This window comes from Scyliorhinus canicula, chromosome 1 (assembly GCF_902713615.1).
Source record: "Scyliorhinus canicula chromosome 1, sScyCan1.1, whole genome shotgun sequence".
NCBI classification, from domain to species: domain Eukaryota; kingdom Metazoa; phylum Chordata; class Chondrichthyes; order Carcharhiniformes; family Scyliorhinidae; genus Scyliorhinus; species Scyliorhinus canicula.
In genome coordinates this window covers 131,683,549-131,706,263 of record NC_052146.1, presented here as the reverse complement: position 1 = coordinate 131,706,263, position 22,715 = coordinate 131,683,549, and the positions used below count along the sequence as shown (strand labels likewise).

General features: G+C 51.6%; 1 protein-coding gene across 4 annotated transcripts in view; it reads right to left on the bottom strand.

The window, feature by feature from the left end:
• Nucleotides 1-15,940, bottom strand: part of LOC119967483 (transient receptor potential cation channel subfamily A member 1-like) — a 645,844-nt gene extending 629,904 nt beyond the window's left edge. For all 4 annotated transcript variants that reach the window (XM_038800105.1, XM_038800113.1, XM_038800133.1 and 1 more), the window contains exons 1-2: nt 15,868-15,940; nt 12,240-12,339 (exon numbers count right to left, since the gene is read on the bottom strand). In XM_038800105.1, coding sequence (XP_038656033.1) covers nt 12,240-12,339; nt 15,868-15,879 — 112 coding nt within the window. In that variant the 5' untranslated portion in view covers nt 15,880-15,940. The remainder of the gene's footprint in view (nt 1-12,239; nt 12,340-15,867) is intronic.
• Nucleotides 15,941-22,715: the final 6,775 nt, after the last annotated feature.

The window sequence follows — 22,715 nt, the reverse complement described above, 5'->3', positions numbered from 1 at the left end:
GTTGATGAGGGGATCCTTCTTAAACTAGATAGAATCGTCGTTCACCAAAGCATGCAAAACATGGTGCTCAGACAGATCCATGAGGGTCACCTTGGCGTTGAGAAATGTTGACGCAGAGCTCGGCAGGCAGTTTACTGGTCTGGCATCAGTCAGGACATTGCCAACATGGTCCTCAACTGCACAACATGCCAGAAGTTTCAACCAGCTCATCCCAAGGAAACACTGCAACAGCACGAGATCATGACTTCTCCGTGGTCCAAGGTGGGGATAGACCTCTTTCACGCAAATGGGCGTAATTACGTGCTCTTGGTCGACTACTTCTCCAGCTACCCGGAAGTGGTGGAACTGTCGAACCTCACATCCAAGTCTGTCATCAAAGCCGTTTGCCAGGCACGGGATACCACTCACAGTAATGAGTGACAACGGTCTATGTTTCTACAGCCAAGAGTGGTCCGACTTTGCACGATCCTACCACTTCAGTCATATCACATCCAGTCCCCATTACCCGCAATCAAATGGGAAGGCCCAGAAAGGGGTCCATATTGTCAAGCGGTTGCTGTGCAAGGCTACAGACTCAGCCTCGGAATTCAACCTGCCGCTGTTGGCATACAGAGCAACCCCTCTGTCGACTGGTTTGTCTCTGGCGCAGCTGCTCATGAACCGCAACCTGAGGATGACTGTTCCAGCATCCATGTTCCAGACCTTGAACACCTCACGGTGCTGCAGAAAGTACAGCGATCCAGGGACCAGCAGAAGATCACGTATGATGCTCATGCCACGGATCTGCCTGCACTGGCTCCAGAAGATGTTGTTTGCGTCCAGTTGCCTGAGGGAGGTTGGTCAGCCCCAGCTGTTGTCGTCAGACAGGCTGCCCCCAGGTCTTTCGTTGTTCAACTGGCTGATGGCTCCATTCTACGGTGCAACAGGAGGGCACTGCACAAAGTTCCCTGCCCACCACCTGACCGCACTTCTCCGCACGTCATCATGTCTCCTCCGGACATCTTGCACCATGAGGCCACCGATCTGGCAACGATCCCACCTGTCCATGAGGCCACCGAAATGGCAGCAATCCCGCCTGTCCAGGTGCCAGCGTCCCCTCCTCCACCTCTGAGGCGATCGACAAGAATTTGTCGCCCGCCACAAAGACTGACTCTTTAGACTTAAATCTTGTAAATATTGTTCAGTTTGCTCTGTATCTGCACGATAGACACGTTCCCATGTACATATAGAACATAGAACATAGAACGATACAGCGCAGTACAGGCCCTTCGGCCCTCGATGTTGCACCGACATGGAAAAAATCTAAAGGCCATCTAACCTACACTATGCCCTTATCATCCATATGCTTATCCAATAAATTTTTAAATGCCCTCAATGTTGGCGTGTTCACTACTGTTGCAGATAGGGCATTCCACGGCCTCACCACTCTTTGCGTAAAAAACCCACCTCTGACCTCTGTCCTATATCTATTACCCCTCAATTTAAGGCTATGTCCCCTCGTGCTAGCCACCTCCATCCGCGGGAGAAGGCTCTCGCTGTCCACCCTATCTAACCCTCTGGTCATTTTGTATGCCTCTATTAAGTCACCTCTTAACCTTCTTCTCTCTAACAAAAACAACCTCAAGTCCATCAGCCTTTCCTCATAAGATTTTCCCTCCATACCAGGCAACATCCTGGTAAATCTCCTCTGCACCCGTTCCAAAGCTTCCACGTCCTTCCTATAATGAGGCGACCAGAACTGTACGCAATACTCCAAATGCGGCCGTACTAGAGTTTTGTACAACTGCAACATGACCTCATGGCTCCGGAACTCAATCCCTCTACCAATAAAGGCCAACACACCATAGGCCTTCTTCACAACCCTATCAACCTGGGTGGCAACTTTCAGGGATCTATGTACATGGACACCGAGATCCCTCTGCTCATCCACACTACCAAGAATTTTACCATTAGCCAAATATTCCGCATTTCTGTTATTCTTTCCAAAGTGAATCACCTCACACTTCTCCACATTAAACTCCATTTGCCACCTTTCAGCCCAGCTCTGCAGCTTATCTATGTCCCTCTGTAACCTGCAACATCCTTCCGCACTGTCTACAACTCCACCGACTTTAGTGTCGTCTGCAAATTTACTCACCCATCCTTCTGCGCCCTCCTCTAGGTCATTTATAAAAATGACAAACAGCAACGGCCCCAGAACAGATCCTTGTGGTACGCCACTCGTAACTGAACTCCATTCTGAACATTTCCCATCAACTACCACCCTCTGTCTTCTTTCAACTAGCCAATTTCTGATCCACATCTCTAAATCACCCTCAATCCCCAGCCCCCTTATTTTCTGCAATAGCCGACCGTGGGGAACCTTATCAAACGCTTTACTGAAATCCATATACACCACATCAACTGCTCTACCCTCGTCTACCTGTTCAGTCACCTTCTCAAAGAACTCGATAAGGTTTGTGAGGCATGACCTACCCTTCACAAAACCATGCTGACTATCCCTAATCATATTATTCCTATCTAGATGATTATAAATCATATCTTTTATAATCCTCTCCAAGACTTTACCCACCACAGACGTTAGGCTCACCGGCCTATAGTTACCGGGGTTATCTCTACTCCCCTTCTTGAACAAAGGGACCACATGTTCATTCATTCCCCACTTGTACATAGTTATGCATGTATATACAGCCACGTTCCAAAATTTATTTTAAAAAGGGGAGATGTCATAATATCCACTCATGTATATAATGAGATGCAGACAGGCAGTGATTGACACACAGGATAACCAATGAACACACACGACACATAACAATCAATCACCAGACAGGACACCACCACTATAAAGCCCACAGGGCATTAAGACTCTCTCTCTCTCAAAGGACTGTGGTGAATGTGTAACCGCTATAAATTCACACTGTACATTACTGTGTCCCTGTGGGCTCCATCTGTGAGCCGTTGCGCGGCTCTGCCCACAGGGGGAGATGAGGAGCATGTACCGGGCTCCGCCCTTGGCTCCGCCCCCAGCAGGAAGTTTAAGTGCTGCGGTCCTGCGAGTCCGCCCTCAGTTCAGTATAATCGCAGGCAGGCTCAGTTGTAAGCCGATTAAAGCCACAGTTTACTTCAACTCGGTCTCTGAATGAATTGATGGTCGCATCAATTTAATCGACATAAAAACTACTATGGAATTAGCCCTCCAACCTGACCGACTGGAACTCAATCCACAGGCCGCAGAAGCAAAATAAATTTTTTTGCATTGGCTTCGGTGCTTCAAGGCCTACCTGGCTGCGTCGACTACCTCATCTGTTACAGAAGAACAGAAACTCAGTCTTCTCCACGCACGGGTGAGCCATCGTATTTCAACTCAACTTGATGTAACTGACTCTTATACTGAGGCCCTCGCGATACTCAACCGCCTGTACGTGCGGCCCGTGAATGAAGTCTACGTGCAGCACATCTTTACAACTCGCCGCCAGCGCCCTGCAGAGTTGCTAGAAGACTATCTGCGCGACCTTAAAGCTCTAGCATGAGAATGTAACTTCCAGGCCGTGACAGCCTTCCAGCACATGAACTCGCCATCCGAGACGTGTATGTTGCAGGGATCCGATCCAATTTGTGTGCGGCAGCGTCTTCTCGAGAAAGGGGCCCAGGACCTGGAGGACAAGGTAAAACTAGCGACCTCGTTAGATGTCGCTTTTCAAAGTTCAAATGCGTTCCCGGCCGATCACACAACGCCATCGTGGACCCCCGACCAGAGACTGCCCCAGGCCTGCGCCGCACAGCCACCCTCCCACATCGGAGGACTATTGTGCAACTTTTGCGGCCAGCCCCATCACCCCCGGCAGTACTGCCCGGCCCGCAATGCGACCTGCAACAGCTGCGGGCGGAAAGGGTACTTTGCTAAGGTCTGCCTGGCCAAAGCTAAAAACTCTAACTCGAACCCTAACCCGAACACTCGCTCCTCTGACTCACAGGCCCGCAGACCCCGCAATGTGGCAGCATGTCTGCCGACTCCGCCTCCGCACAACATGTGCGACTCACGGGGGCCGCCATCTTGGCAATCCTCCCCCACACGGCCAGCCATGAGCGATTCATGGGGGCCGCCATCTTGTGCGCCATCTTCCTCGCTGCCCGCCACGTGCAATCCATGGGGGCAGCCATCTTGGGCACCATCTTCCTCGCCGCCCGCCACGTGCGATCAACGGGGGCCACCACCTTGGCCATCACACGCTACCCCACTCGACGATTACGACATCCGCGAACAGTCATCACGCGGACGCTCCAGCACCGCCGACCACGCCACCGACTACCTGCAGCTCAGTGCAGTCACTTTGGATCAGTCACGGCCAAAGCACCACAAGAGCTCCATGATGTCCGTCCAGATCAATGGATACGAGACACCGTGCCTGCTCGACTCCGGGAGCACCGAGAGCTTAGTTCACCCAGATCTGGTAAAGCGCTGCTCGCACACGATATTTCCGACACAGCAAACAATCTCCCTCGCCTCGGGGTCGCACTCCGTCCAGATACAGTGGCGCACTATTGCGACGTTAACAATACAGGGTGCTAACTACACCAACTTTCAACTGTATGTACTCCCAGACCTCTGCGTCCCCCTCCTCCCAGGACTGGATTTCCAGTGCAACCTCAGGAGCCTAACACTCAGCTTCGGCGGACCCCTTCCCCCACTCACTATATGCAGTCTAGCAACTCTGAAAATCGACCGCCCTCCACTCTTCGCTAATCTCACCGCCAGCTGCAAACCAGTGGCCACTCGCAACAGGAGGTACAGCCTGCAGGACAGAGTGTTTATTAGATCCGAAGTCCGGCGTCTCTTATGTGAAGGAGTCATAGAGGCCAGTAATAGCCCCTGGAGAGCTCAGGTGGTGGTTGTCAAGACCGGGGAAAAGTTCCGGATGGTGGTTGATTACAGCCAGACCATTAACCAGTTCACGCACCTCGATGCGTAACCCCTCCCCCGGATTGCAGACATGGTAAATCAGGTCACCCAGTACCGCGTATTCTCCACGGTGGATCTGAAGTCTGCATACCACCAGCTCCCAGTCCGCCCGGAGGACCGCCACTACACGGTGTTCAAGGCAGACGGCCGCCTTTTCCATTTCCTCCGGGTTCCCTTTGGTGTCACGAACGGGGTTTCGGTGTTCCAACGAGCAATGGACCGAATGGTGGACCAGTACGGGCTGCGGGCCACATTTCCGTACTTGGATAACGTCACCATCTGCGGCCATGACCAGCAGGACCACGATGCCAACCTCCACCGATTTCTCCAAACCGCCCAAAAACTCAACCTCACATGTAATAAGGAGAAATGCATTTTCCGCACGACCAGGCTAGCCATCCTCAGCTACGTCATGGAAAATGGGATCCTAGGACCTGACCCTGACCCTCCCTCTCCCTCACTGTTCCAGGGCCCTCAAAAGGTGCCTCGGATTTTTCTCATACTACGCCCAGTGGGTCCCCCAGTATGCGGACAAAACCCGCCCACTATTTAAGGCTACACTCTTCTCACTGTCAGCCGAGGCTCGCCAGGCCTTCAACTGCATCCAGGCGGACATCGCCAAAGCCGCCATGCGGGCGGTAGATTAATTCGTCCCATTCCAGGTGGAGAGCGACGCCTCCGAGGTCGCTCGCGCTGCCACTCTGAACCAGTCAGGTAGGCCAGTAGCGTTCTTTTCCAGAACCCTCTCCGCTTCGGAACTTCGACACTCCTCAGTCGAAAAAGAAGCCCAAGCCATTGTGGAAGCCGTACGGCACTGGAGGCACTACCTCGCTAGTAGGAGGTTTACCCTCATCACTGACCAGAGATCGGTTGCCTTTATGTTTGATAACTCGCAGCGAGGCAAAATCAAGAATGACAAAATCTTGCGGTGGAGGATCGAACTCTCCACCTATAATTATGATATTGTATACCATCCTGGGAAGCTCAATGAGCCCCCAGATGCCCTGTCCCGCGGCACATGCGCCAGCGCGCAAGACGACTGACTACAGGCTATCCACAATAACCTCTGCCACCCAGGGGTCACCCAGCTCGCCCACTACATCAAGGCCCGCAATCTGCCTTTCTCCACCGAGGAGGTTAAAGCTGTCACCAGGAATTGCCCGATCTGCGTGGAGTGTAAACCGCACTTCTATAAACCAGACAAGGCCCACCTGGTAAAGACATCCCGGCCCTTTGAACAACTGAGTATTGATTTCAAAGGGCCCCTCCCTTCGACCAACTGTAACATCTACTTTCTCAATATTATAGATGAATTCTCCCGTTTCCCATCCCATGCCCCGATATGACCTCCCAGACTGTCATCAGAGCCCTGCACAGTGTCTTCACCCTGTTCGGTTTCCCCAGCTACATCCACAGTGACCGGGGTTCGTCCTTCATGAGCGACGAAATGCGTCAGTACCTGCTCGGCAAGGGCATCGCCTCGAGCAGGACTACCAGCTATAACCCCAGCGGGAACGGGCAGGTGGAGAGGGAGAACGCGACGGTCTGGAAGACCGTCCTACTGACCCTACGGTCCAGGAATCTCCTGACCTCCCACTGGCAGGAGGTCCTCCCCGATGCGCTCCATGCAATTAGGTCCCTCCTGTGTACGGCCACAAACCAGACTCTCATGATCAATTATTTGTCTTCCCTAGGGGCACTATCACGGGGGCCTCGCTTCCATCCTGGTTGAGGACACCGGGCCCTGTCCTCCTTCGGAAGCACGTCTGGACACATAAAACAGACCCCCTGGTAGAGAGGGTCCTGCTCCTGCACTCAAACCCCCACTACGCGTTTGTCGAACACCCCGATGGCCGACAGGACTCCGTTTCCCTCCGGGACCTGGCACCTGCAGGATCTACTCCCACTACCACTACCACTCCGCCGAGGTACCCCCCACACTATACCCCACCCGACCTCCCATGCCCTGCGCCCCTGCACCTACTTGCTTCCCGCGCCATCTTCCACCCGCCACACCGGTCCGCAGGAACGAAGCTCTGGAAGAACCACCCCCGGAGTCCACCCTCGGATTCGCACCGAACATCCTTCCACAGCCATCCAAAACGGCTGCAACATCAGTGCTCCGTCGGTCTCAACGCACTATTCAAGCGCTGGACCGACTGAACTTATAGACCTGTCACCCCCACCGGACTTGATTTTTTAACAGGGGGTGAATGTGGTGAATGTGTAACCATTATAAATTCACACTGTACATTACTGTGTCCCTGTGGGCTCCATCTGTGAGCCGTTGTGCGGCTCTGCCCACAGAGGGAGATGAGGAGCATGTACAGGGCTCCACTCTTGGCTCTGCCCCCAGAAGGAAGTATAAGTGCTGCGGTCCTGCGAGTCCGCCCTCAGTTCAGTATAGTCGCAGGCAGGCTCAGTTGTAAGCCGATTAAAGCCACAGTTTACTTCAACTCGTCTCTGAATGAATTGATGGTCGCATCAAGGACACAGCTGCTGAGATAGTTAGAGTGCAGAAGCCAGTGAGCATCATCTCCATGTGGTAGAGAGCTAGTCTGGTCAAGCCAGTAGGAGATTATCAGTTAGATTAATAGAGTGTCAACCCACAGCAGATTATGTACAGCAATCAGCAAGTTCAATAAAACAGTGTTGGACCATCTCCTGTGTCGGAAGCCTGTTTCTAGTTTCACTGCATCCAGTTGCAGTCAACATTGAACTAACTCACTTAACACATCACAACCCACAGATGCAGACTGGCTTGCGGACCTTTCGAAGTTTCTCCACCTGGAGAAGATTAAGTATGCCATCCGCGGGTCGTAGGAAGGCTTCCTAAATGCACGTGGGCAGTTTGTTGGCCTGTTCCAGAATCTGTTTGAGGCCAGCAACAAGAATAGATGGTGAAACGGGAAAGATAGAAGGAAAAGAGTGAGGAAAAAGAAAAATAAGGACAGGGTGAACCATTGGAACGCGCAACCTGGGGAGAGGAGGGGGAAGACGATAAAAGGTTAGAGAGACACAAAAGGGACAACGCAGGAGGGAGGGGGCACCCTCCCTCAATCACAGGGGAATCAGCCAAAGTTGATGGGGAAGAAAGGGGAGGAAGGGGAGAGGAAGGGGGGGCAACCCCCCTCCGAAAACCAACCAGGGGGGACACAAGGGGGGGAGGGCAGGGAAGAGTGGTCTGGGGGGGGGTGAGGGACCACACGCCAAGCCAGATGGCGGCAGACATCTATAGTAGAGCTTAAGGGAAGGAAAAGACAAACCTTTCCATATTGTAGTGAATGAACACGGCCAGCAATGTACATAATTGTTTATAAATTTTTTAAATGTCAATAAAAAGATTTTTTTAAAAAAGTAAATGCCATCAAGATCTGCCAGGCAAGTGAATTGGCCGCACAGCCGATTAGTAGGCTCAACTTTTAAAATGTTGGCGCCAACCTCAAAGAAGATGCTGGCACCATAAGCACTGTGACATTGTGAAAAAGAAATGTGCTCTCAGTGTGGGCAGCCATTTTAAGAGCACTGTGACGCAACTGAAAAAGAAACGTGGTCTCAGTGCAGGTGGCCATTTTGAGCGGCCTACCGGATCTGTCATTTTGTGTCAGAAATGCAGCAACAGACATTTGTCCTGCACTTGGAAACGTTTGTTACGAGTGTGGCAGTACGGGTCATTTTGCTAAGCGATGCACCTTACGTCCAACAGTTGACTGAACAGAATCAATGAGTGTGGGTATGGATAAATGCAATGAAAGCCGGGCTGATGTGAGCATGATCTCAGAAAGGGACACACAAGAGTTCGACCAGCCGAAGCATAAACGTTTTTCTTAAAATCTGCAGTGAGGCAAATGAGGGGACCATAGAGGATGGATGGACAATCCTGCTAATGATTACTGGCACATCAGATCACGACCTTAGGAGCAAGTGAGCTTGAAATCACGGTCAAGGACAGAACGCACAGGATAATATTCTCCATAGTGGAGATGGAGCGCAAATTACTCATTGAAATGGAGATGTGTGAAGAGTTTGGGCTCGTCAAGCGCGTGTACACTGCAGAAAGGATGGCACCCACCGATACATCTCCGTTGAGTCAATCATGAAGGATGGTTGGGAGGTATTTCAAAGATTTGGCATTCTGCCTTTCACATATTGTATCGAGCTGAAGAAGCAGGCGAAGCACGTGTGGACACGGCCAGACGTGTGCTTGCTCCACTGAAGGACAAGCTGAAGGCCGAGCTACAAAGAATGACGGCTCTGGGAGTCATCAGGTGCATACAGGAGCCCAACAACTGGGTCAACTCCATGGTATGTGTAAAAAAGAGGAATGGCGGCCTGAGGATATGTATAGACCCCAAGGATCTCAACATGAACATAAAAAGGAGCACTACCCGACCCCGAAGAAGGAAGAGATAGCGTGCAAAGTAGCTGGAGTGAAGTGTTTCAACACGTTGGATGCATTGAAAGGCTTCTGGCAGCTTATGCTCGGCAACGTGAGCACCCTTCGGGCACTACTGCTTCCTGCAAATGCCATATGGCATAATGTTGTGGGAGGTGGGATCTGGGGTGCAGGTAGGGGACACCGCTAAGGCTGGTGACACTCTGCAGAACCAGGGGCCAGGGTTGGAAGTCACTGGGGTGTGCAGCAAGAAGGCTGCCTTGCCAGCCGTGGCAATGGCTGTTCGTGCCTGGACACCGCCCCAGTCCCGTAGGCAGTCACCCCAGCCACAGGGCCCGGTTCCCCCATCACGCCTCCCCCACCCCAGCCAGTATCCAGCCTGGCAGCCCACAGTCGCACCTCTGCTAAATCGCGTATCCTGATTTTGCCATCAGCCGACAGAGAATCCCTCCAACTGACCATGCTATCATGAACAGTATTAAATGTATTGTATTCATAAAATTTTCATAAAGTCAATGTGGACAAAATAAAACTTCTTCGGTTAGTGACAAAAAAAAGATACAAGGCTTTTCGAAAATCACTGCAGGAATTCCAAATTATTAAGTAGTATCTTGAATTGTGCCATTGAAGCATACCAGCTTATCATAACCGCTGATTTTTTTTTAAGTTACTAATTCTTGGCACATAAAAATAACTACCGTAGTTTCCGGACTATAAGCCGCTACTTATTTCACACGTTTTGAACCTCGCGGCTTATACAACGACGCGGCTTATTTATGGATTTTTCCCGCTTTCTTTTCACTAAACCAATGAAATTGCGTAACGGGTCAAGGTAAAACAATGTAACTTTTTAGTTTACTGTTTAGATTAAATCGAGCGCGCTCAAACATCCCATCATTCTGATTACGGTAGTCATTTTGTCACCCTCATCATGGCAAAGACACGGAGAAATGCATATGATGCAGCTTTCAAGTTGAAGGCGATCGATCTGGCTGTTGGAAAAGGAAATAGAGCTGCTGCACTAGAGCTTGGTCTTAATGAGTCGATGATAAGACGTTGGAAACAGCAGCGTGAGGAATTGACTCAGTGCAAAAAGACAACTAAAGCTTTCAGAGGGAAGAAAAGCAGATGGCCCGAACTAGAAAATGAGCTCGAAGACTGGGTCAACATGCAGAGAGCAGACGGCCGAGATGTTTCAACTGTACAGATCCGACTGAAAGCCAAAACAATCGCCACCGCAATGAAGTTTGAGAATTTTAGAGGTGGACCATCGTGGTGTCTCAGATTTATGAGACGTAAAGGCCTGTCCATCAGGGTACGGACGAGTTTGTGTCAGCAGCTCCCTCCCGACTACGAGGAAAAAATTTCAAACTTCCGCAAATTCATTGATGCAAAGATAGCAGAGCATTCCATTGGCCCGCACAATATCATAAATATGGATGAGGTTCCTCTGACATTTGACCTGCCTCTCACTCGGACTGTCAACAGGAAAGGTGAATCATCCGTCATGCTGAAAACAACTGGGCATGAAAAAACGCACTTCACCTGTGTTCTGAGTTGCACGGCATCGGGAGAAAAGCTTCCACCGATGGTGATTTTTAAACGCACGACGATACCAAAAGAAAAATTCCCTACAGGAATTGTTGTGAAAGTCAACAAGAAAGGATGGATGACGGAAAGCCTAATGCATGAATGGCATACGGAGTGCTACGGCAAGCGACCGGGAGGATTCTTTCACAGGAACAAGGCATTGCTCGTTTTGGACAGCATGAGGGCCCACATAACAGATTCTGTGAAAGAAGCCATCAAGAGGACAAACTCAATTCCAGCTGTGATTCCTGGGGGCACAACAAAGTATTTACAGCCACTCGACATCAGTTTAAATCGTGCATTTAAGGTGGCGCTTCGTGTTCAGTGGGAGGCTTGGATGACAAGTGGGGAGAAATCCTTCACTAAAACGGGCCGCATGCGAAGAGCAACTTATGGTCAAGTCTGCCAGTGGGTCCTGACAGCGTGAAGCATTGTTAAAAAATCCACTATCATCAACGGGTTTCGAAAAGCTGGATTGCTGCGTGTTGAAGAGGGCAGCATGAGCTCAGCGGGAAATTTGCCTCCGGATGAAAGTGATGAGAGCGACAATGAAAACAATCCAACATCGGATGAAGCAATTCTGAGGCTATTCAACTCTGACACTGAAGGAGATGACTTCAGTGGTTTCACTGCACAAGAGGAGGATAGTGACTCTGATCACCTGGGTTGGTGATATCTTGATTACGATCAGTAATAAAATACTTCTTTTTACACATGATTTATTTATTTTTAATGTTTCAAACTGATGATTCTATGTTAATCTTAAGAGCTTAATCGGATTGATTTCGCTCCACAGTGACCAATGACTTTCTTGGTAGGCTATTCTTTACCGCTAATTTTTTATTTTTGTTACAAGCCGTATTTCGTTAAAGCCTGTGTAAAGCTCATTTGTTTCAATGTACCGGTAAGCACCTGCGGCTTATATACGTGTGCGGCTTATTTATGTTCAAAATAAAAAAAAATTTCAAAACCAGTGGGTGCGGCTTATAGTCAGGTGTGCTTTATAGTCCGGAAATTACGGTATGCATTTTATTTCAATGTATTTTCCATTAGTCTACACAAACTAAAAACTGATATAAACTAATATAGTTTATTACAGTGTGCAGTTGAAAGAAATCTTGGCAGTATAGTGAGGTTTATGACGGCATGATTATTTGTATTCGGACAATGTGTTCCTTCATCAATTAAAACCTTAGTTAACAACTAAATAAAATAGTATGTCTAAGTCCATGTATTGTAGATTTTTAGCTATTGGCTGTATATCCTGCAATTCATTAATTAAGTGAAACGTACCAAGATAGGAAAGGTTAAAATTTGATCGACGGTGTGCTTGAATGCTCTTGCGTGGCTTTTGTGATATCCACCAGCGTCCATCAAAAGGGCGTAAAAAATTCTGAAGGGAATAATGAAAGGAACATGTTTACTATAAATACATGCTATTATATTTAGGTTTAACATCTTCAAAAGTAGCAGGGTGGGAGAAGAGAAAGTGGGAGGAGGATAAGAGAGGAAAATACAGGAGGAGCGGATAGTAGAATACATGAAGGGGAGAATACGGGAGGGGGTGGAGTAGAATAGGGCAGGAGCGCATAAGGGAAGGGGAGTAGCAGGGACAGGCTGGGGAGAAGGCAGGGGGAGGATTAATGGGAGAGGTGCGAGAAGGGGAGGAAGCGGAAGGTTTTTTAAAATTCGTTCATGGAATGTGGGCATCGCTGGCTGACCCAGCTTTTATTATCCATCCCTAATTTCCCATGAGCAGGATGGGGGAAGGGAATGGGGACAGAAGGGGGAATGGGGAGTGGAGGGAGGTGGAATGGGATGGGGCGGAGGGAATGGGGAGGAGGAATGAGGGGGAATGGGTAGGGGGAATGGGGAAGGGAATGGTGAGGTGGAATGGAGAGTCAAGGGGCCATGATGGGGAAGGGAGTCAAGGGGAATGCCAAGGGGAGTCGAGGGCGAATGGTGAGGGAGGGAATGGGGATGGGAGGAATTTTGAGGAGGAAATAGGCTGGGGGAAATGGGGAGGGGACGGGCTAAATGGGGAGGGGGAAATCGGGAAGGGGGAAATGGTGAGGAGAGGTGGGAAATGGGGAGTAGAGGGGGCAAATAGGATGGGGACCGGGAATGGGGAGGGAAGGGGGGAAATGGGGAAATGGGGTGGTGAGGGAGGGAAATGGGGAGGAATGAAATGGGGATGGAAGGGGGAAAATGGGGAGTGGGAAATGGGGAGGGGAGAGGGGGAAATGGGGAGGGGGAATGTGAAATGGGGAGGGAGAAATGAGGCCAAATCAAGAGAATGGAAATGGGGGGGAATGGGTGGTGGGAGAAATGGGGAGGGGAGGGAGAAATGGGGAGATATGGGGAGATGAGGAGAGGGGGACATGGGGAGGGGAAGAGAGGGGGAAATAGGAGGGGAGGAGAGGGGGAAATGGGTGGGCTGGAAAGGGGAAAATGGGGGGGAGGGGAAATTGGGGGCAAGGGGAAAATAGGGGAAATGGAAAGAAATAGAGAGGGGGATGGGGAGGCGGGGTGGGAATGGGGGAGGTGTGGGGAAATGGGAAGAGATGGGGAAATGCGGAGAAGAGGTGGGAAAGGGGGAGTAGAGGGGTCAAATGGGATGGGGAGGGGGGAATGGGGAGGGAAGGGGGGAAATGGGGAGCAGGAAATGGGATGGTGAGGGAGGGAAATGGGGAGGGGGAAATGGGGAGGGAAAGAAATGGGGATTAAAGGGGGGAAATGGGGAGTGGGAAATGGGGAGGAAAGAGGGGGAAATGGGGAGGGAGGAGGGGGAGGGTGAAATGGGGAGGGGGAAGGTGAAATGGGGAGGGAGAAATGAGGAAGGGTAAATCAGGAGGAAGGAAATGAGGGAGGGATTAATCGGTGGTAGGGGATATGGAGAGGGGAGAGGGAAATGGGGAGCAGGGAACATGGGGAGGGGGAAATGGGGAGGGGAGGGGGAAATGGGGAGCTAGGGGAAAATTGGAGTTGAGGAGAGGGGGACAGGGGGAGGGGAAGAGACGGGGGAATAGAGGGGAGGAGAGGGGGAAATGGGGAGGCTGGAAAGGGAGAAATGGGGGGGGAGGGGAAATGGGGAAAGGGGAAATGGGGGAAATGGGGCAGAAATAGAGAGGGGGAATGGGGAAGGGAGGGGGAAATGGGGAAGGGTGGGGGAAATGGGGAGGAGGGGAAATGGGAGGGAGAGGGGGGGAAATGGGGGAGGGGGAAAAGGGGAGGGGAGGGGGGGGGGAAATGGGGAGGGAGGGGGGAAATGGGGAGGGGAGGGGGTGAGGAAATGGAGGGGGAGGGGAGGGAGAATGGGGATGGGGGGAAAGGGGGGAGAGGAATGGGGAGGAGAGGGGAAATGGGAGGGAGGGGGGGGAGGGGAGGGGGAGGGGGGGGAGGTGGAAATGGGAGGTGGGAGGAGGAAATGGAAAGGGGGAAAGAAAGGGAGGGTAGGGGGGAAATGGGGAGGGGAGGGGGAAATGGGGAGCGGCGGGGAGGCTGGAATGGGGAGGGGAGGGGGAAATGGGGATGAGGAGAGGAGTGGAGGGTATATGGGGAGGGGAGGGGGATGTGGGTAGGGAGGGGAAAATGGGGAGGGGAGGGGGAAATGGGGAGGCGAGGGGGAAATGGGGAGGGGATGGGAGGGGGAATGGGGAGGGAGAATTGGGGAGGGGGGAAATGGGGAGGGGGAAATGGGGAGGGGAGGGTGAATGGGGAGGGGAGGGGAGGGTGAATTGGGGAGGGGAGGGGAGGGTGAAATGGGGAGGGGAGGGTGAAATGGGGAGGGGAGGGGAACTGTGGAGGGGAGGGGGCAATGGGGAGGTAGAAATGGGGAGGAGGGGAGGTGGAAATGGGATGGGGAGGGGAGGGTGGGGCGGGGAGGGGAGGGTGAAAAGGGGAGGGGAAAATGGGGAGGGGTAAATGGGAAGGAGGGGCAAATGGGAAGGAGGGGCAAATGTGGGGAGGGCGAAATGGGGAGGTGAGGAGAGGGGAAAATGGGGAGAGGGGAAAATGGGGAGGGGATGAGAGGAATGGGGAGAAGGCGAGGAATGGGGTGGGGAGAAGGCGAGGAATGGGGTGGGGAGAAGGCGGGGAATGGGGTGGGGAGGAGGCGGGGAATGGGGTGGGGAGGAGGCGTGTAATGGGGTGTGGAGGAGGTGGGAAATGGGGAGGGGAGGAACGTAGAACATAGAACATACAGTGCAGAAGGCCATTCGGCCCATCAAGTCGGCACCGACCGACTTAAACTCTCACTTCCACCCTACCCCCGTAACCCAGATAATCCTTTTGGACACTAGGGGCATCTTAGCATGGCCAATCCACCTAACCTGCTTGTCTTTGGACTGTGGGAGGAAATCGGAGCACCCGGAGGAAACCCACGCAGACACGGGGAGAACGTGCAGACTCCGCACAGTGACCCAATGGGGAATCGAACCTGCGACCCTGTCGCTAAGAAGCCACAGTGCTAGCCACGTGTGCTACCGTGCAGCCCACCCCCCCCCCATTCCCCCTCCCCACCCTCCCACTTTCCCCCTCCTCACCCTCCCACTTTCCCCCTCCCCATCCTCCCTCTTTCCCCCTCTCCACCCTCCCTCTTTCCCCATTCCCCCTCCCCACCCTCCCCCATTCCCTCCCCCCACCCTCCCCCATTCCCTCTCCCCACATTCCCACTCCCCTCCCAATCCACTCCAGGAGGCGGGGAATGGGGATGGGAGTGGGAATGGGGGAGGGGAGGAAGGGTAATGGGGAGGGGAGGAGGGGTAATGGGGAGGTTGGGGAAGGGTAAACGGGGTTTGAATGGGGAATGGGGGGGGTGGGGAGCTGGAGTTTGGATGGGTGTGTGGACAAGCGGTGGTTGAGAGAAAGAAGGAAAAGGGAGAGGACTGGCGTGCGACGTTGATGTGAAGTTTCTCAGCACCGTGCTCTGCATTGCTCCAGCTGTGTTCGCGCCTCTCGCTTCGATCCCCTGGGCACGTGCTGCCCAGCTCAACTGTCGCTCAGTCCGCGCGCCGGCCCTCTCTGCGCAGGCGCGCCATCCTCCCTGGCTGCTAGGATGGATTCGATGTCCACAACATAAAACGGTAGCATGTATATTGTGTCGTGCATACATAGCTCAAGCTCACATTCACCCAATGTCTCAAATCTTTTTCTTACCGTGGCACATGGGCAGTCCCAGTCGATCAACGACTTTCGGCTGCATGTTCAGCCTGTGCGAAGCAGGCCAACTGAGGAGGTTGGTTCTCGTTCCACGGTCGCAGAATATTACGGTGTCATTCAAGAACACTAAGGTTTTTCATCTGGCTTCGATGGCACCAGGTTTGTTTTCACTAACGTGTTATTTTTTGAGATCATATCTTCACCTTTCTGTCTTGGACTCTTCTGGTCCATGGTTGCAATGAGATCGATAAAGAACTATGGCCGGGATTCTCCGACCCGGCATCCCAGGGGGAAGCAAGAATTGTGCCCCGCTGCCGGCTTCCCCATTCTCCGGCGCCAATTCTCTGCCGCCCACGAGATTCCCGCCATGCCGGTCGGGGGCCGTTGACAGCGCCCCCCCCCCACCCCGGCGATTCTTCGGGCCCCAATCGGCCGAGTGGCCGACGTGTTTGGCTGAGTCCTGCCGCCGTGGGCTACTCAGTACTCAGGTCCCACACTGCGGGACCCGGAAGGTGAGTCTGCAAGGGCCGTTCTGGGGGGGGGGGGGGATCTGACATCCGGCACGCAATCGGTGCCTACCTATCGGCAGGCGGACTGGTTCCGTGGGAGCCTATTTTACTCCACGGCGGGTCCCTGTAGGGCTCCACCATATTGCCCAGGAGCCAGCGCGGAGAAGGGAACCCCCGCGCATGCACGGAAATACGCCGGCCATTGCGCGCATGCGCAGAAATCAGCCGGCCGTAGCGCGGATGTGCGGAAATACGGCAGCCGTTCCACCCATGCGCAAACTCGTGCTGGCCGTTCTGCGCTGGCTGGAGTTGCGGAGACCACTCCGGTGCTAATCTAGCCCCCTAGGAAGGGGAGCATTCCCCACTATCGGGGATTGTTGACGCCGGAGCGGTTGGCGCCGCTTTTCACACCTGTGTGGGGACATAGCCACATTATTGGAGAATCCCGCCCTGTTTGTCTGAAGGCATTTCATCAACCGTGTTAACTGATCTGAATTGTTCTACTGTAGGATGCAAAAAACACTGTTTCGCAAAATGGCCGACATGGCCACACCTGCAACACTCTTTTCCAAAGTCTGCACATTGCCGTGGGCCATGTCGGTTGCCGCATTTCTGCCAGAAGATGGCGGCTCCTGTTGGCCGCTTACAATGGCCGCTGGCACTGACCTGCGTCACAGTGCCATGGCGCTGCCGCCTTCCTCCCTGTTGGCGCCATAATGTTTTGAGCTGGGTGTGCTGATTTGCTGTGCAGCTAACTCACTCTCATGGCAAATCTTTATTGCTTTTTCCAATACCATAGGCTAAATTCACCGCTTCTGAGACTAAGTGTTGGCACCAGCAGAGGATGTGTGGAGTTTTACGACAAAAAAATAAGCACAACATCTACACCGATCCAGCAACTTTTACTAGGCTAGCGCTGGCGCCACGTGGAACACAATCCATTCCAAGAAAAACGATGCCAGATTCGTCGGGTCCGTGATTGGCACTCATGAGGCTGACACGCCGCAGCCGCACTTCAACGGTCCTTCCCCCATATACACTGTCCCAGCCAACAAGATGGCTGGAAGGAGAGCAGCGCCACGGTTCAGGGGCGTTGAGCTGGAGACGCTCCTGGATGCGGTGGAGGAGAGGCAGATGACCCTATCCCCTGGCCCAGGAGGAAGTCCGCCAGGCGCCGACATTTGCCGTGCCTGGGCGCCAGTGGCAGAAGCAGTCATGGGCAAAGTCACCCGGACTGGCATGCAGTGCCGGAAGAAACTCCACAGGGAGGCACGGGTGAGTTGATTGTTCCATGCCCCTGGCACTCACCCCCCACACACCCCCGCCCCGCCCCCCTACACAGGTAATCCGGCTCTTTCCTCCCCACCCCCACCGAGGTGGCGGCCAAATCCCCCACCCTACCCCACATGCCAGCACCCATGCCATCCGCCATGGCTGGGTGTCCTGGCCACTGAGGCCACCATCTACCCAACCCCTGAGCTGCATTCACCAGATCGTCTAATAGTTTTGTTGTGTGTATTTCCACCCCCCCAGGAGAGCACAATCACCGGGAGCAGGAGAAGAATGGAGGAGGTCCACCAGACCTGTGGCCCTTTACCCTGCTTAAGAAGAGGGCCCTGAACATGCTTGTGGACCCGCCACCGTGAGCAGCAACGCAATTCGTCTTTCGTCAGGTTGTGCCTGCAGGCTAAGGGCTGAGACAGAATTGAACTGCTGTTTGAAGACACGCAGTTTTTGTCTACATTACCTGATACTTGAAGCGGGTGGAGTGCCTTTAAACCTTCCATCAGGAACATCAGTGTCTTTTACTGCGTTGAGTCGCCAATGGTGGCAGTTCACCAGGTCGGCGGAATAATCTTCTCTTCTTTTCATTCTTTGGCCGATTTAGCTTTGTCTTTTCTAATGCTACCATCAAATCTTCGACACTTATGGTACTATGTTGTGTTCTGTGATTTTGTCTGTGTAATGAATCAACAGAACTGCTGGTGACTTAACTAGAATGATGTTTTATTGATGTACACGTGGTAAGGTAACAATCAGAATGCTACACAGACCAAATTACTGACTGAGTCCCCTAGACTCTCCTGGAACTAGCCTTACGTGTGACAGTCCTGGCGTACGCCTTAAACCTTCCCCCGATAGCCGGATGTAACATGACTGATGTCTGACACCACCTGCTGGTCGAAGGTCACACTGCTAGGAGCATGTAATATTGTTCACAGGCATATCACCACACCAGTGAGGTTCAGTCTCTGTTGAAAGGATCAATTGTTCAAGCACACATTTTAAAGTGAGAAGATATTCTATTATAGTGATGTTGGCAGAAAAATTAAAATATTGGCAGTGGCAGAGAACCCTTTGCCTTGGGATCTTTTACATCCACTTGACAAGGCAGACAAAGAAAAATGGCATGCTCGAAATAGGTATAAATTGAATTCTAATGAGTTGAAATTGAATGGCATCTTTTGCATGCTTTAATCTTATTTTTCATTTTCTCTCCAAAATTATATCAGTTGACTTCTCTTCTGTATCTGGCTACACCGTGGGTGGGATTCTCCACTTGCCAATGCCGAAATCGCAAAACCCAATTAGGCGGAGAATAGCTCCCGATGTCAAAATCGGGGTAGGTGCCGATTTGACATCAAATTGAGGTACTCCGGCACCCCGCAAATGGGATAAATGCGTCACTCGCAATGGAGTTCAATCAGCCATAATGGCTGCCGTGGTGATGGTCAGAGCTCTGCAAGATACCGTGCAGCCATGTTAGTGGGGGCTGCTCAAAGAGGAAGGGGAAGCTGCAGCAGCGGAGCGCGCAGCAGAGGAACGGGCTGCAGAGGAGTGGGCTGCAGGGGGGAAGGTGGCGGCCAGCCCTCCAGCCTGTGCGGCTGCCACCTGCCCCTCTGCAGCCCACTGAGGACCGGCCACCCAATAGGCCGAGGAGGAGGAGGTGCCAAGGAGGCACTGCATGAGGCCTTGTGTGTTCTGGCAGCGCCTCTCATTCGAGGACCTGCCGGACTGGGCATGCCATCGGAGACTCCGGATAAGCAAAGAGACAGTGCGACAGATCTCCCAGATGATTGCACCGCGAGGGCATGGGGGAGGACATCTGCTCCCGGTGACCATCAATATGACGGTCACCCTGAACGTCTATGCAACGGGGTCCTTCCAGTCGCCGAGTGGGAACTGTCCGGGATCTCACAGACCTCGATGCACAGGTGCATCCATGCCATCACGGAAGCCCTATATGCCCAGGCAGAGCAGCACATCAATTTCCATGGGGTGACAGACGGATGCATGTCACCTGACAAGCACCTACACAAAACTAAATGAGCATCCAGGTGGTATATGACCATCAGCTGTGCGTCGTACACCTCTGCGCCCGATACTCAGGCAGTGTGCACGATTCCTTCATCCTGGCATACTCAGCGGTCCCTGGCATGTTCGAGGGGCACCTCCCCCGGCTGAGGGGTTGGCTCCTGGGCGACAGGTTACCCGCTGCAGCCGTAGCTCATGGCATCTATCCGGAGACTGACATAGACACCCACTACAATGGCGCCCATACATCGAACATCCTGGTGCCTGGCTTCAGGTGCCAGGAACGCTCTGAAGGGGCCCCCAGTATGGGGAAGAGAGAGTTGCCCGCATCGTGGTGGCCTGCTGCATCCTCCACAATATCGCGCAGCAGGGCGGTGATGTGCTGGAGGATGAGGAGGAAGGGCTGGTCTTGTCCGACGAGGAGGATGCGGGGGAGGGGGCCGATGAGCAGGACATGGGCCCGGGCAGGCAGGGGAGGCTGCACAATGGTATTGCCAGGGCCAACGCGCACGGGACGCCCTGAGAAGGTCATGGAGTTGCTTCCGGCACTGCATGCAAGTCTGCTGACCGCCTCTCCCACCTGTGCCCAGGCACGGCAGACTGCAGTGCCTGGCAGCCTTCCTCCCAGGCCGGGTTATAGTGTCATCCTTTTCTCCTCCATGGTGTCCATGAGGGTGTCCAGCTCAGCATCCCTCAACTGTGAAGCTGCTCTCCTTCCAGCTATTTTGTTGACTGCGATGGTGTGTGTGGGGGGAAGGCCCGTTTAAGTGTGGCTGTGGCATGTGAGCCTCATGAGTGCCAATCACGGACCCACCGGTTCCGGCATTGTTTTACATGGAATTGGTTGCATTCCACATGGCGATGGTGCTAGCCCATTCAAGTAGCTGAATCGGAGCAGCTCTTGTGCCGTTTTTTCCTGTTGTAAAACGCCACACTTCCTCCACTGGCGTCAACACTTTACCTCAGAAATGGAATCCAGAATATCTGCCCAGACTGTTGATTGATAACTCTCATCCGCACCTCTGATTCAAAGGTGCACAGGAGTGTATTGGAGGGATTTGTTCTCTCAAGCAAGATGTACACAACATGAGCAGTTAAACAGTCACAAATACTTCTGGAATTACAATTTTCCAGAATATACTGTCACAAAGCTGATTTTGCAACTGTGATGGGCCAGGGTTTAGAAAATTCCAAAGTATATCATGGAGTTCACCTGACCTACAACAGTTTATTGATTTTGGTTACAATGAGCACAAGGGCCTGCCTTTTGGTGTTATTCAACAGAGACCATAAGCACTTTTAATCAAAAACAATGTCTATTCTACAAATTTAGTTAACAATTTTTATAAACACACACAGTAAGCATTTTTATCAACTACCGACATAAATACCCCACACAGCTACAGTACTCTATGTATAACCCTTAATAAATGCCCCCTTTAGCTGTTCTAATTTAAGAACAAGATCCCACAAACCAGAAAATCCTTTTCAAATGTGTGGCCCAGCACATAGCACTCAAGACCTGGTATGGATGCTCCTGTTTCCTTTCCAAAACAGCAGGTTTGAAGTTCTTCTAGAAAACAGTTATTTCTTTTCAAGTTATCAAGCAGTCTGGAAACAGCTTTTAAAATGCAGATACAGAAAAAAACCTTTTAATATGCAGAATAAAACCAGTTCAAACTCAAAGCGAAAGTAAAACCAACTCCCAGAGCCACAGCCCAGCTCCACCCACACAATGACATCACTAAAACCATGTGATTAAAAAAAACATTTCCCCCAAGGAAAAAAAATAAACCATCAACCTCAAACATTGTTTCATTTTACACTTTTCCAATAAGAACAATTGACAATAAATATACATTTTTTGAACAAAAACAAAACACGCAAACATTGATAATAATACCGTCCATTTTTGTTCTTCTTCCACCATTGAACCTGCTTCTCTTCATCACATTTGTGACAAAGCATCGGCTATCACATTTTCTCGTCCTGCCACATGTATAATTTTTAAATGAAATGGCTGTAACAATAAACTCCATCGAAACAGTCTGGCATTGTTATTCCTGAATCACTCCAAAACGCCAATGGATTATGATCAGTATATAAAATAGTTTCAGACGAATTGTTGGTAACATAAATAGAAGCTGCATTCAGACAAAAGAAGGCTTCTCTGAATGTTGAAAAGGTATCTCCAGGTCACTTGATAACTTAAAAGTAATAACCGTGTTCTGGAAGGAATCCAAACCTACAGTTTTGGGTAAAAGTGTTTTTGTCTGGTTTATGGATGTAGTTACTTGAGTGAAAAGGTAAAGGAAAGTTGTTAAGGGTTAAATATAGCATACTGTAGCTGTGTGGGGAATTTATGTTGTTGATAAAATGCTTACTGTGTGTGTTTATAATTCGTAGAATAAACATTTTTGATTTAAAGTGCTTACGGTCTTCTGTTGAATACAACCTGAAAGACAGGCCTTTGTGCTCCTCATAACCAAAATCAATAAACAGTTGTAGGTCAGGTGAACTCGATGATATACTTTGGGGTTTTCTAAACCCTGGCCCATACCAAATGTGACATCCAACTTCACAGGTTCGAACAAGTGGTTCATACAAATAGGGGCCCGCTAATCACAGCTTGAAATGCTGCTGGAGTTCCCTCCTTATTTTTAAAGTAGAGACAACACCAGGTTTGAAGAATACTTTGCCGGAGCAAAAGGGAAAGACGCCATTGCCAGCGCCCCCAAATTTGACCCTCTTCGCGACCCAGACTCCATCCGCATCCAGGTAGACG